Source organism: Halichondria panicea, chromosome 1 (genome assembly GCF_963675165.1).
Source record: "Halichondria panicea chromosome 1, odHalPani1.1, whole genome shotgun sequence".
In the NCBI taxonomy this organism is placed as follows: Eukaryota; Metazoa; Porifera; class Demospongiae; order Suberitida; family Halichondriidae; genus Halichondria; species Halichondria panicea.
In genome coordinates this window covers 5,529,060-5,542,195 of record NC_087377.1, presented here as the reverse complement: position 1 = coordinate 5,542,195, position 13,136 = coordinate 5,529,060, and the positions used below count along the sequence as shown (strand labels likewise).

The 13,136-nt window shown below is 41.8% G+C and overlaps 1 protein-coding gene across 7 annotated transcripts in view; it reads right to left on the bottom strand.

Moving 5' to 3' along the window:
* Window positions 1-611: 611 nt before the first annotated feature.
* The window catches only part of LOC135334925 (uncharacterized), a 52,012-nt gene continuing 39,487 nt past the window's right edge, over window positions 612-13,136 (bottom strand). For 5 of the 7 annotated variants that reach the window (XM_064530300.1, XM_064530308.1, XM_064530318.1 and 2 more), the window contains 8 exons: window positions 8,690-9,237; window positions 8,415-8,564; window positions 8,172-8,358; window positions 7,808-7,903; window positions 4,359-4,442; window positions 4,145-4,231; window positions 1,577-1,617; window positions 612-1,148 (listed from right to left, as the gene is read on the bottom strand). In XM_064530300.1, the coding sequence (XP_064386370.1) occupies window positions 717-1,148; window positions 1,577-1,617; window positions 4,145-4,231; window positions 4,359-4,442; window positions 7,808-7,903; window positions 8,172-8,358; window positions 8,415-8,564; window positions 8,690-9,237 (1,625 nt within the window). In that variant the 3' untranslated portion in view covers window positions 612-716. Of the gene's footprint in view, window positions 1,149-1,576; window positions 1,618-2,428; window positions 3,638-4,144; window positions 4,232-4,358; window positions 4,443-7,807; window positions 7,904-8,171; window positions 8,359-8,414; window positions 8,565-8,689; window positions 9,238-13,136 lie in introns of those variants that run through there. The other 2 variants (XM_064530325.1, XM_064530333.1) reach the window with 2 other exon arrangements.

Genomic DNA, 13,136 nt, shown 5'->3' with positions numbered 1-13,136 from the left:
TTGGTTAGCACCCACATAGAATGAATGATATTCATGATACTATTGCGTAACAGGCCAGAACAAAACTGTGGATAGGCTTGATTCCCGACCTCCTTCAAGGAGGGCGGCGGCGCCCGACTAGTGCAAGTCCACTGCATTTGTTGCTAAAGATTCTGTACAATAGTTCCAGCAGCTAGCTAAGCAAGTACCTTGATTTCTTCTTGACAATTGACATCAATTGCAATGAATAACATTAATATTGATTATGAATCTCATTAACACTACATAAATCACTTATGACTTATGAATCTCTACATAAATCTACATTACATGTTGGTAAGGAATAAAATTAATGTTATCGGTGCCTGACCCAGGCCTTAGAGATTGTTCTCAGGCGTATGAGCGTTGTTGCTATGATCTAAAATGCTTATATAGACACGTATTTAGGAAGTTTCCACGTGATTTAGAAGCCCTCAGGGCTAGTAGAACCCCCTTTGGGCTTCTAAGAAACTTCCTACTGAAACAGCTAGTGTCTAACTATTATATAGTGGGAAAGAAATTAATATTAATTAAAGTATATCTACTGGGTTTATTACCTTTACACTAGCTGCCCCTTTTCCTTATATCAATAATTATGATAAAAAGATCATCAACAACACAAGAAGCAAAATACAAACAAACAAACAAACAAACAACACTAAATTATAGTTTTGTCACTATTTCAGAATCTTTTTTTGCTAATACAATTCCTTGAGTAGCGAGCACACTTGCTTTGCTTGGTCATTGCAGCCACAATCCAACAGAGCTTGTAGTAGAACTCGATACGTAGCTGTTCCACTGAGTAGCGCCTTAGATTTCCATTTCTTAAGAGTGTTATATCTCATCATTTCTATACTCTGATTGTTACCCTTGATAGCTTCTCTCTCAGCTGCCGTTAATCCTAGCCACGTTGCTACTAGCTCCCATTGTTCCAGCTGCCTTGAAATATGTAATATATGGTCATCTTTGCACTCCCTATTCCCGTCTTTGTACGTCAATCCATTGCTTGATAGTAGGGCATCTACTTTTGTGGCATGTGACGGAGCTGCTTGTTCAGTAGTGTGTTCCTGCCCTTGTCCCACAGAAATCCCTCGAAGTGATCCCTCTCCAACAGATGTGGTGGGAATTTCCTGTATTGAATGAAACTTCAGTCACAATTAAACACCACATGTAATCAACACAAGAACAAAGAACGTTGAGGGGCTCGGGCTGCATGAGTGTTCCCTACATTAATACTTGGAATCGCAACATTACCCATTACCCACATATCTTTGATCAACTAATTATAAGGAATGCTCAACCACACCGACAAATTTTAGTGCGTTTAATAGTTAATAACACATATAATTTAATGCTAACTTCTAAGCCTGAAAACACATCATAGTAAGGTTATTAATACTTAATTACAAGTCTAGCTATGTCAAGTTTTTTGACCCTGGCAAATCCTCTGGTGTATTAGGGGCTGGACAGATACTGCATTGCACTCACACAATTGATATAGGTTTGATGCCATTAAAAATAGCTCGACGTACAAATTTAGGCACACACAAACACTAACCTTTATAACTTTTTCAGCAATGGTGAGCCCAGTAGTCCATGCTGTATAAGAACATAACATTGTTACAACTGGCATACTGATATTTAACACATGTAGCTAGCACCCCCGTCCGGCACTGAAGCTGGTATTCACACCGAATTCTAAGATTGAGCTGGGTTACTATGAGCTCCAATAAACTTAGCAAGTCTGAAAAAGCCTAGAGCTATGGCTAGAATATTAGAACGTTGAACATTAACAGCTTTGCATCCATACTGATTTACTACACCTGGTGGAGGCGACAAAGACACAGCATCTTCTTTTTTCGGCTCACTGGCTTGGGCAGTAGTACTGAGCTGACATGTGTCCATCAGCCGTTGAAAAACTGTACCCACTGATTGAGAAAATGATCCTACAGTACAGGGAGCGAATTTTCTTGCCACTGGAGCAGTAAGTAGGTTCTCACTGGCTGTGGAGGAGAGCAGATAGTCTACGAACTCTTCGTCGAAGGTGGGGCTGGTTGCTGCAGCAGATATGGAGGTGGGGCTGGTTGCTGCAAAGACAGAGCTGGAGGTGTGGCTGGTTTGGAAGGAAGCAGGGAAGGATGTGGGCTGGGTCTCAGTAGTTCTAGAAACTGTGTACGTGTAATAGGCGAACTCAAGAAAGCGTTCGGCATCGGAGGAGGCTCAGAATCCATTGTTAAAACCATTGTTGTCAGGCGTATGAGCGTTGTTGCTATGATCTAAAATGCTTAGACACTGTTTAGGAAGTTTCCACGTGATTTAGAAGCCCACAGGGCTAGTAGAACCCTCACTGCGTTCGGGATTCTACAGAACGCCCTTTGGGCTTCTAAATCACGTAGAAACTTCCTAAACAGTGTCTAACTATATTATGTGTACAGACCAGGTGTAATTCGTATAACAATAAATAACGTAAGTTCCAGGGAGAGGGTCGCGAGTCCATTGTGCCCATCACTGAGGCCGCATTTCCCGGCTGTACTGCGACCGACAGCCTTTGCAGTAAGTAATGGGAGGATTTCTGATCTCCCGTGACACGTGCAACGCGCCCACCTAATTCCTTAACACAAGTCTTAGACTTAGGCCCTAGAACACCTGTAGTCTCTATGGCTAGTGGGGTGAAGCAGTGCAGTGAACCAAGGCTGGTGTATTTGGCCTCCTTCCTCTCTTCTGCTCCTGCAGCTACAAGCCCTGCCTCCGAGGTAGCACTTATGGTGTATGATGGGGCAAAGGTGTCCGGGCAGGTCGCGTCCCACACCAGCAGCTTCCCACACTTCCAGGGTACCATGGTGATGCCATCTGGGCGCTTCCCATCCGACCGTTGTAGGCCTGATGGTTCAAGGCGTGCAGGTATCTTTGCAGAGATGAGGGTTCTATGCACAATAACGGTCAAAGCCGCATGACGATGGTGTCGACCTTCACTGCTACGGCAGCTGAGCCCATGAGTGCCCAAACTGTCCACCCCAGCTCCACAGTGAATGGGGTCTGCATAGAGGGGCACCAAGACATAGGCCTACAGCAACTCTGATGGTGTTATCATCCATCCTTAGGCCTAGCAAAGAAATAGGCAGCACATCTAGCCAGGCACCCGTCTCCTTCACTCTGGAAGCGAGCAAGCGGGCACGAGCTCTGGGATCTGGCGCATCTGCCAACACCTATTAAACAACTATTCATTTCTACCATAATTAATTTTATATAGCTCATTTCTACCATAATTTATATAGCTATATTTATAGTCCCTTTTCTCTTTCAATTGCTTCTGCTACATCATAACGCATTACTGTAGGGCTCCTTAGGCATTCACAGATGTAAGGCCATGTCATTGGATTTTTTGAATCAGTGACTGAAAGACGCTTGGCTATCATCTTTGTTAGGCGACCACTACTGTCACGGAATTGATCTTGGATAGACTCCAACTGGTCATAGTCCATTCCAAGAGCCAATCCCAAATTGAACCAATTATTGCATGCTTTCACCAACGTCACACAAATTATTTGAACATCCTTTCCAGTAAGTACAATGGGATCGGAGGACGGTCTTTTGTTAGGATGCCCCTCTGATGACAATGCTATTGTATAAACATAAGCATTGTATGATGTACTTATATAGCCAGTCAATCATCTGCACTTATAATAATTATGTACAGTGGCGTAGGAAGGGGGGCTCCACCCCATAATTATTCCTAGGCTATCAATAAGCTGCAATTTGTCCATAATACCTTCTCTCCTGAGTTATGTTGTGTTGTATATGTATAATGTATATAAAAGTTGGGACTCATACATAACTGGATGTCTTTGTGTCTGTATACGATTAACAGTTCCCACGCTAAATCACTTGTTTTTCAGGCCTTTTCCTTAAAATCGGATGCGGGAATGCACATTTTTGACAGGGCATCAGCATAATTATATAAAAAAAACTAGCATCATCGCATAAAAAATGTCAAAGGTCAATTATACGTCGTTTTTTTAATGAGTAAGCATGCTGGCGTGCCTGAGAAACAAGTGCGTTTTTAGTGTGTGTGGCCAAAGCCGTTCACTGAATCAATGTATTTATAAACTCATTATAAAGCATATACCGATATCCTCTTTCCAACACTTTAAAGGAGTTTCAACTTCTTGATCTGATGCCAAAGCTCTTTTGCGATGACTTGAGGCTATTGGATCTGTATGCGTAATAGAGACATTATTATTTCGCCACAATAAACTGAGCATGCACTAAACAATTAAATAGCACAAAGCCTAATTGTCACACTTAGTCCATTAATTAATGTGTGCATGGGTGCTACTCACCTTCCGGTTGTGCACCAGATTGATCACCCTGTAGAAAACTTGCAGTAGCAGCCACTGGGGCACCATGTTGGGAACCATGTACTGCTAAGGAGGAGGAGTGGTGCATTCCAATCAATGAACATGAGCATGTCTTATAAGAGATTCCCACTAAAAACCCCCAAAATAATACAGTCATGTTTGGGGCGAGCATGAGCGAATTGTGATTTTGGGTTATAATTATGATGTGTGCATGTATAAGAGAAGTAGCTATAAGCCTATAATGATTTTGACGTGCATCGAGCAACTGCACGATAATACTAGTTGCATGCTCGATATCTTCGAAGGTGTATAGCCTCGATATTGGCATGATAAATGCTAGCTGCTTGATATCTTAGAAGGTGTAGCCATTGTATATAATTGTCATGATAAAGTTCAGCATCTTACAATGTTGCTGCCAAAAATGATACACACATGCATGCAGCAGTAGATATAACCTACAATTTTATGACGAAAAACAACCTATAGTGCTTATAATTATAGCAATCAAGTTAGCTGCATGCTGTTTGTGTGTGACCTCAGGAGTCCTTGTTTCCTTTCTGAGCTGGATGTGTAAATTAGCTGGCTTATTGCGTGGAAGTTGGTAAATCAGAGTACCAAATTAAAAGCATTAATAGTTACAATTATTGTGCCGGTCCATGATACAACGTACTAGGTATACATGCATGCTTGCTTCGCTTGTTCCAATGATAGTATCATAGTTGATGTAATTACATGCAGCACTCGAAAAAAGGAATTACGCTTGCAAAATGGCGCACTTTGTTTTGAGTGCAAACTTTTAGTACACAGGTGGATCTACAGTTCAATTTTTGGTCTCTGTATTTACAGTTGCGACAGTTATACATCCAGTATACAGCTATAATTATATGCATACGTGTAATAATTATTATAGGCCAAAAAGTATATATAGACGACCACAAACACGTCTTTTTATAAGCGGCAGAAAAAATATTACAATTATGGCGTAAGACCTAAAAATTGTTGAGTTGGTATACCGTATCAGGGCCGTAAGAAGATTTTTTAGGTGGGGGGGCAGAAAAAGGAATGGCCCCTCTACTTGCGACGCAGGGGGTGGGTCCGGAAGGGGGAAATTCCCTCTCCCGTCCTGCCGGAGGCGAACTTTTTACATTTTGTATGTTCTCAGAGATAAACAGGAGAAAGACATAAATGAAATAATCTGCATGTGAGAGCTATAGCAAAATAGTTTATTCGACATGTGTTTGGAAGCAAAGTCACGAGCAACGACTTCAAAGTCAAGCGAATCAGTTAGCAACTTGTGTATATAAAGTAAGAATAGACGCTGTGAATTCATCGAGCTTCGTGAAGAAGGTCTTAGTTCGCCTACCTTCTTAATCATGGGCAGGCTGAGGTACTGAAGAGAAAAAGAATGAATATTGTGCCATAGTGAGCTCTAGCTATATAAATTTCAGCTGCATGTGGATCAACTTACTTTAGTTACTGTACAGTGTTGTTGCAACAAACCACATGCATTTAAAAGGCACTAAATATAATATTATCATCATCATGCAGGACGACTGTGGATCTGTTGGACTCTGCAGAGGGGCCCCACCCCATTTCACTGTCTGAAACCAGGGCACCTCTGCCCCCCTGGTTTTCAGAGTGGGGGGGTAGTTGCCCCCCCCAGCCCCCCTGGTTCTTACGGCCCTGCGTATAGTAAGCGCATGCGCCTATAGGGAAAAAAGCAAGCCTCTATGCGCCTATTACCGTATAGCGCGAAATTTTCGAGGCACTTATATTTCGTGGATTGGCCTCTAAAAACCATTTCGTTGCACAACGTTCGCGGAATGGCTGCTTACCCGGAAGCCACGCCTTTAAATATTTGCACGATAGCAGGTAATTCTAATTAAAGAACAATTTTCGTGGACTTAATTTTTGTATAGAATTCTAACCCACGAAATCCGCGAAAATTAAGCCCCTCGAACATTTCGCGCTATACGGTATCCAGATGCGCTTATAGAGATTAACCACGCCCACATTTCAATAAAGCAAATCCTCATTAGCTATAGCTGGATCGTTTGTCTGCAAGAGGTCTATAGTTATATCTGACAGCAGTAACACAACTACGGGTAGTGAAAGAGACTTAACATCTATAAAGAAGTGTGGAGACCAGTTGTTGGGCAGAGAACTTTGCAGAAAACCATGCGCGTTCTATCAAGGCTCTTGGTCTGCTTACCAGTATGCACCTATTAGGTCACACCAAATTGATCTTATGTTTCACGGATTTTTAATCCTCAAAAACAGACCAGGGTGGCAGCCAAAAAAAAGAAAAAAAATTGACCACAAACAGAGTCACAACACACCACAAAAAATTACAAAGTTTTGCTAGATCACGTGGCTATTCTGACCTCTGACCTGGACCACTAATTGGTTTATTTATAAATTCGTTCATTGTCACAAACATTCGTAACACAAAACAATTGAAATGAAAGCATGCTGATACCTCGGTGGAGATGCCAAAGCTACATAACATAAAGCTTTGATGAACATTTTTGCACTTTGCTGCAAAGAGTGGGTAACGATGGATGCCAAAAGTTTAAATCTAAAATTTATAATGGCCATCAGCAGAGCTTTGCAGCTCTATTCTCACCCTTGCAGCTACCAATAGCTAGCGTTCTAGTGCAGAGCTAACTACTAAGTAGAGTAGTAACACCTCGGTAAACAAGTTTGGCTACGTGCATGCTCTTCTGAAAAGGCTGCAATGACATTCCAAGTAAGCAAAACTAGGCATAACTCGAGAACGAAGCATTATTTTGCAAATCCACGAATTAAAATCCAAGGAAACGTGACTAGAAGCCTATAGAAACTCTTACTTGCACTTCATTGATCCTTGAGCAGCTGTATAGCAGTGTACACATGCAGACAGACAGACACCAGTGGCAGATCCAGAGGGGGTTCTTTGGGTTCAATTGAACCCCCCTTTGAGAAAGAAGTGAGTGGGAGGCTCAAGCAACTAGTTAGCAAGTGTTTCTTTCTTACTAGCTTTCATATGCACTTCTCACTTACCTTTAGTCCTTGTTAGTCCTGTGAAGCTTTGTCTGTGCAGTTTCAGTGACTATGAAGGCTAAAAACTCTTCTCCAGCGAGTCGAGTGCATGCAGACTGCTTCATGAAAAGTGATGACCTTTTTTTAAGGAAAAAGTCAGTGTGTTAATGCGCATGCTCACTGTTTAGAAGAAGTGACGACCTTTTTTTTAGGTAAATTTAACAGTCCTTGACCCGCTCAGAGCCCTGGAACCCCCCTTTCAAGAATCCTAGATCCACACACACACAGACACACATACACACTACCGTATACCTCGCTTGCGCATGCGCACCGAGGCATAACTAACCGAGAGTCATATTAGCACAGCGCAGCTTGCAACATTCATTCTGAACTGTAATGATAGACCATACCTTGTACAGTGATATCATTCTTAAGACGCTTTGACAGAGTTTCAATTTGTTCATCTGATGTCGATAATCTTTTGTGCTGGTCTGAGGCTAGAGGATCTATATATGTATGCAGTAAAGGAATAGATGTAGTGTTAAAGCCATTCCCTTTTGGCGCTTTCCCCGGCCAATCCTAGCACTGCAATGCAATTGTACCTTAAAGTTTCTTTTTTGTGCAGTGAAAGTTCAGGAATTAAGCAATGAATTGGTGTAATTAAAGAGAACAGGAGAGAATGATAGATCGAGTATTCATAGGTATATAATTATTGCAATAGACAAATACCTCAACATTCAACAGTTAGCACAACTATTGAAAAGACCAAAATACCTTTTTTAAGATCCACTGGATCAAACATAATCAGCATTTGATTAATAGGCTCCTTGGCTCCTTTCAATGTTGTCAGGTGTGAGCGTCTTGGTACCTTACAATCCCAACTCTCTGAGAGTGTTGCTACTAGCTTCGTGGATGGAACAGCTCTTCCTGGCTCGAATGAGTCGACCCTTTTCTTGAATATCTGTGACATTTGCAAATAATATCAGCATTAAAAATAAATTTACATGCAAGCATTACCTTGGGTAGAACAAGTGGTACTAGACTCCATTCGTCAACTTCAACACCATTGGGTAAAGGAATATCCAGTGCAATATTACAGTCGTCAAACTCTACTGCCATATTAAGCTTTTCTTTCGCCCCCAGATTCTCAAAGTACTTCCGTGTTTCCTAAAAAAAGTGTGCATGAAGCCTATATTAAATGCATGAGCTCAAAGGTGGAACTTATATATAATTATTATAATACTTATATATAATTATAGGCATACAAAAAACACCATAAATTGTCACTTAACAGCGTTATGTGTTCCATCATCCATATTGATTGTGAAATAAATCTCAACGGTCCGAGGGTCAGCCTTTAGGTAGTGTAGACTGGCGATATACTGTAGATCAGCATCATCTTTTGCAGCTATTGCAAGTGAACTGAAGTGATTCACACCCAAACAACCGTACAAGCTGTACTCTGTAAACGAGCCACGCTCCTCGAGCTGCTTGAATGTGTAGGGCAGACTCTTTTGGGAGCAATGTGCTCTCATAAATGAGAGCTTGGTGGAGCTACTCATCTTGGCACAGTGCTGTATCTCGACTGTCAGCTGCTGTTGGAATCGACCCGAAGGATGAGGTCGCACCCAGAAGACACCACTAACCAACTGGAAATTGTTGGGAAACTGGTAGTGTCCCGCTACACTGACCTTGATATCTAGTTGACACTGGTCAACACCAGGTGGCAGGGATCCCTGGGGTATGGTGAGCCTTAACCCATAGCCAACCCAGTGGAAGGTTTGGGGTGAGTTGGTAATGATCACACAGGTGCTGGCCATAACTTCAACACCAGGGAGAGCTGAGTTGAAGGGTGGAGGAACTAACGTTAATTATTGTGAAAGAGTGCTTTATTCAGTAACTCAGGGTTTCATCCGTATATATGGGGAGGGGCAAATGGGAAATTTTTGTTTTTAGGTGGTGTTTATGATGTTGTGAAAGATGCCTCCAATGCATGGCGTACAGGCAGAGGGGGGCTGACGGGGCTAGAGCCCCCCTTTTATGCTTCATAAACGGGGTAGAGCCTCTCCCCCTTAATACTTATCCAACTTAGATTGAATCATCGTGAGCATAGTTACTAGAATGATGCCATGCAATTGAAATGTGGGCAGTGCCTTCTAACGCGCATATTGAAAATTCAAAGCTCTATTTTAACTCAACCAATTTGAGCCCTGCCCTTCTAAAGATCCTGGCTATGCCACTGACATAACATAAAGCTAGTACTGGTATTGCTTACATGCATGCACATGATATCATAATTATGATGATGCCTCGGTGGATGTGTCAAAGCTATACACAACACCTAGAGGACTGAAGTGCTAACTCTCGGCTGTTGACATACATCTATAGAATTATAAGAAGCAACAAACCACAATTCTAGCTTTCTACTTTGATGCTGGTAAATCACTTCAGCATATAGGTGCCAACTGTCCGGGACTGCTCCAGATTTAGCACCACCCATGCATGTCACTTAATTCACTTTTTGGTGTTTCCCCCTGCAGCCAATCCTAGCAATTTTTCACATTGCCAATGTTTTGTCGGTCTTGTTAATAATGTGATATTGCGCATGCACAAACCACACCCACACAGTCTGAAGTGAATGGGTGTGGTTTGCGTATGCGCATTAGGTGTGTTGCTGAAAACAAGTCCAGTGAAATATTAAGCGGTGGATGGACCAGAAACAAAACTATATACCTCTTGTTGTGGCCTTACCTGGATGCCATAGTAATGAACGACGTTGATCGGATTGGAGTTATGCTCTTGCCCGCTTTTTTGGTTTCTTCGCTTTTTGGTGTTTCCCCTGGCCAATCCTAGCAATTTTTCACATTGAAAATGTTTTTGTGGGTCTTATTCCCATGCTTTTTGGTCAGATCGTGTAATAGAGAGATGTTGGAGCATGCCTTTGTAAAATTGCAGTTATTCAGGTGTTATAGTGATGTTAAAAAAATTCGTGTTTTCTTCAGATCTTCAAACTAAGGACCAGAGACTATATTTATCAACCATGGCTGCATAATTATACTTCTCACGTATCCTTGTTTATGAAATTATTGTCAGTATAATAACTTTTATGTGTCATAATTATGCCTCGAGGCGTAGCCGCACGAGGGATACGGTAAAGCTGACTGTGTGTGTGTCTGTGTGTGCATGTCTGTTCCAGCTGTAACTGCTCAACGGTTGCAATGCGACAAAAACTAACAGCTTTTATAGCCACGTTCTCTTGGATTTTGATTCGTGGATTAGCAAACTAAAACTTCTTTCTCGAGTTATGGCTAGTTTGACTCACATTGAAGGCTGTTGCAGTCTCTTCAAAATCTTTCGTAGCATCATTTGTTCGCACAAAGTTTCTAGCCTTGCATAAAGCGCTATAGCTTTGTATTAGCTACAAGAGACAGAAAAGAGCTGCTAAAGCAGCTAGCTATTTAGTATATATATCCATTAATTTTGTGAACTTGACCTCTTGCAGACACGTACACGCCCCTTATTACAGTGGATCTAATGCGCATGCGCACTCATCCCCACACGTGAGACGATCCAGATCCTGGCAGAATCAATTTTAATCTTCCTGGTACGCCACAAAACACAAAACACTACAATGATACCATAATTATATAATAGATGCATGTACACTTGTCTTTCCTTCTCAGTTATATCAGGAGTCCTGGTTATATAGATAGAGATACTCACTTTTTTTGTAAAATTCACTATAGAAAAAAGCTTATTCTCCCTATAACACTCGAATACTTTTGAGTGAAAGCATAACATGGCGAGAGGCGCATTAGCACAGCGCAGCTTGCAAACTCGTTTAAACAGTAGTAATTCGCATATATATACATGATACTAGATGCAACAGATGAGAGCTTGGAAAACAGAGTAACTGAGTGCAACAGAGAAGAATCTATAACGACATGAGTAGATCTAAGAAGACAATATAAACTTGGAAGTGGACGAAGTATATACCCGAGTGCAACATAATTATGTCATGTGAGAATCAAAAAGTCTTTGTTATGTTCTATTAGGTCGTTTATTGTCATGTGATACACACGTTGATGAATTATTATTATATTGAAAGTACTAAAGTGAACAGTTGAGCCTAAGTACCTATATAGAACAGTTCTCGAAGGTACGCAATATCAAAGAAGCATTCGTTACATGGTCCTTCGAACCGGATGGTACTCTCGAGAACTGGAAGCGTGGATTCATCTGGATAGAGTGAGGTACTGTAAATTTGAACAGGTTAATAGTTTTGAGCTTTGACGACCATATAAATTGAGCTTTGAACCGGACGAGCATTGTAATTGTGATTAACGATTGTAATTGTGTGATTGTGATTGTTAGGCAGTTAGTGAATTGTTATTGTTAGGCAAAGGCCAGTTAGTGATTGTGATTGTTAGGCAAAGGCCAGTTAGTGATTGTGATTGTTAGGCAAAGGCTAGTTAGTGATTGTGATTGTGATTGTGATTGTTAGGCAAAGGCCATTTAGTGATTATGATTGTGATTGTCGCGACTGATTGACGAGGCAAAGGCCGAGAACATGACCGAGGCATTGCCCAAGAAGAAGAAGATCCGTTGTGGACACCGAGCATTTGCTACAAGAATGGTGAATCGTGTCAGCGAGGTGATTAATGAGGCTGATCCCACAACAGAATTAGACGTCAACGTACTATTACAACTCAAACTCAGCCTGGAAGAGAAGTTAAGCACTCTAAAACAATTAGATGGAGAGATCCTGGACTTGGTGGAAGATACCGCAGTAGAAGATGAGATTGAGCAGGCAGATGCTTACAAGGAAAGAGTTTACGCCGCAACAGTGAACCTCTACAAGTACTGCAATTACCCGTACCCGTCTGTGATGAATCTGACACCCGACCGAGCCGGAACTAGAATTAGAAGTCCGGTAATCGTCTGAGAACATGAACATGCAGCACGAGTTAGGTTGCCAAAACTAGCTTTCGCCCGTTTAATGGTGACGTAACCAAGTGGACCACGTTTTGGGATTCTTTCGAATCAGCTATTCACAACAGTTTATTGATAAGTTCAACTATTTGATCCCTTGTTGAAAACTATTCTTCTGAATCCATCTCTGGTCTCACACTATCTTCTGAAAATTACTAAGAAGCCGTGGCCATTCTCAAGAAGCGATTCGGGAATAAACAACAGATTATAACCAAACACATGGACTTTCTCCTTAATCTCGAACAGGTGTCATCGCCACACAAGTTGCGTGAGCTCCGACATTTATTTGAGGCTCAAGTTAGAGGATTGAAATCACTCGGAGTTGATTCAACTTCTTATGGCAGTTTACTCACTTGGGTACTACTACAGAAGCTGCCTGTTGAGCTGCGTTTGATTGTTAGCCGAGCAGTGGAGGAAGACGATTGGAACTTGGACACGCTGTTGAGGCAACTCGAGAAAGGGAGATTGAGGCTCGAGAAAGAGCTACGCTTTCTACAAGTCAAGTCCCCAAGCAACCGGCCCCGTCCAACAGAACTACGGCTACATTCTTTTCCCCGAGTAGCATCTCACAGTGCAGTTATTGTCAAAAAATACATTTCTCCAACGAGTGTGGAACTGTAACAAGCCCTACCGAGAGGAAGCAAATTTTGAGGAGATCAGGAAGATGTTATCTGTTTATACGTCAGCAAGGATTGTCGCTCTTCAAATCGATGTCGCAAGTGTGGAGGTAGACATCACACCAGCATA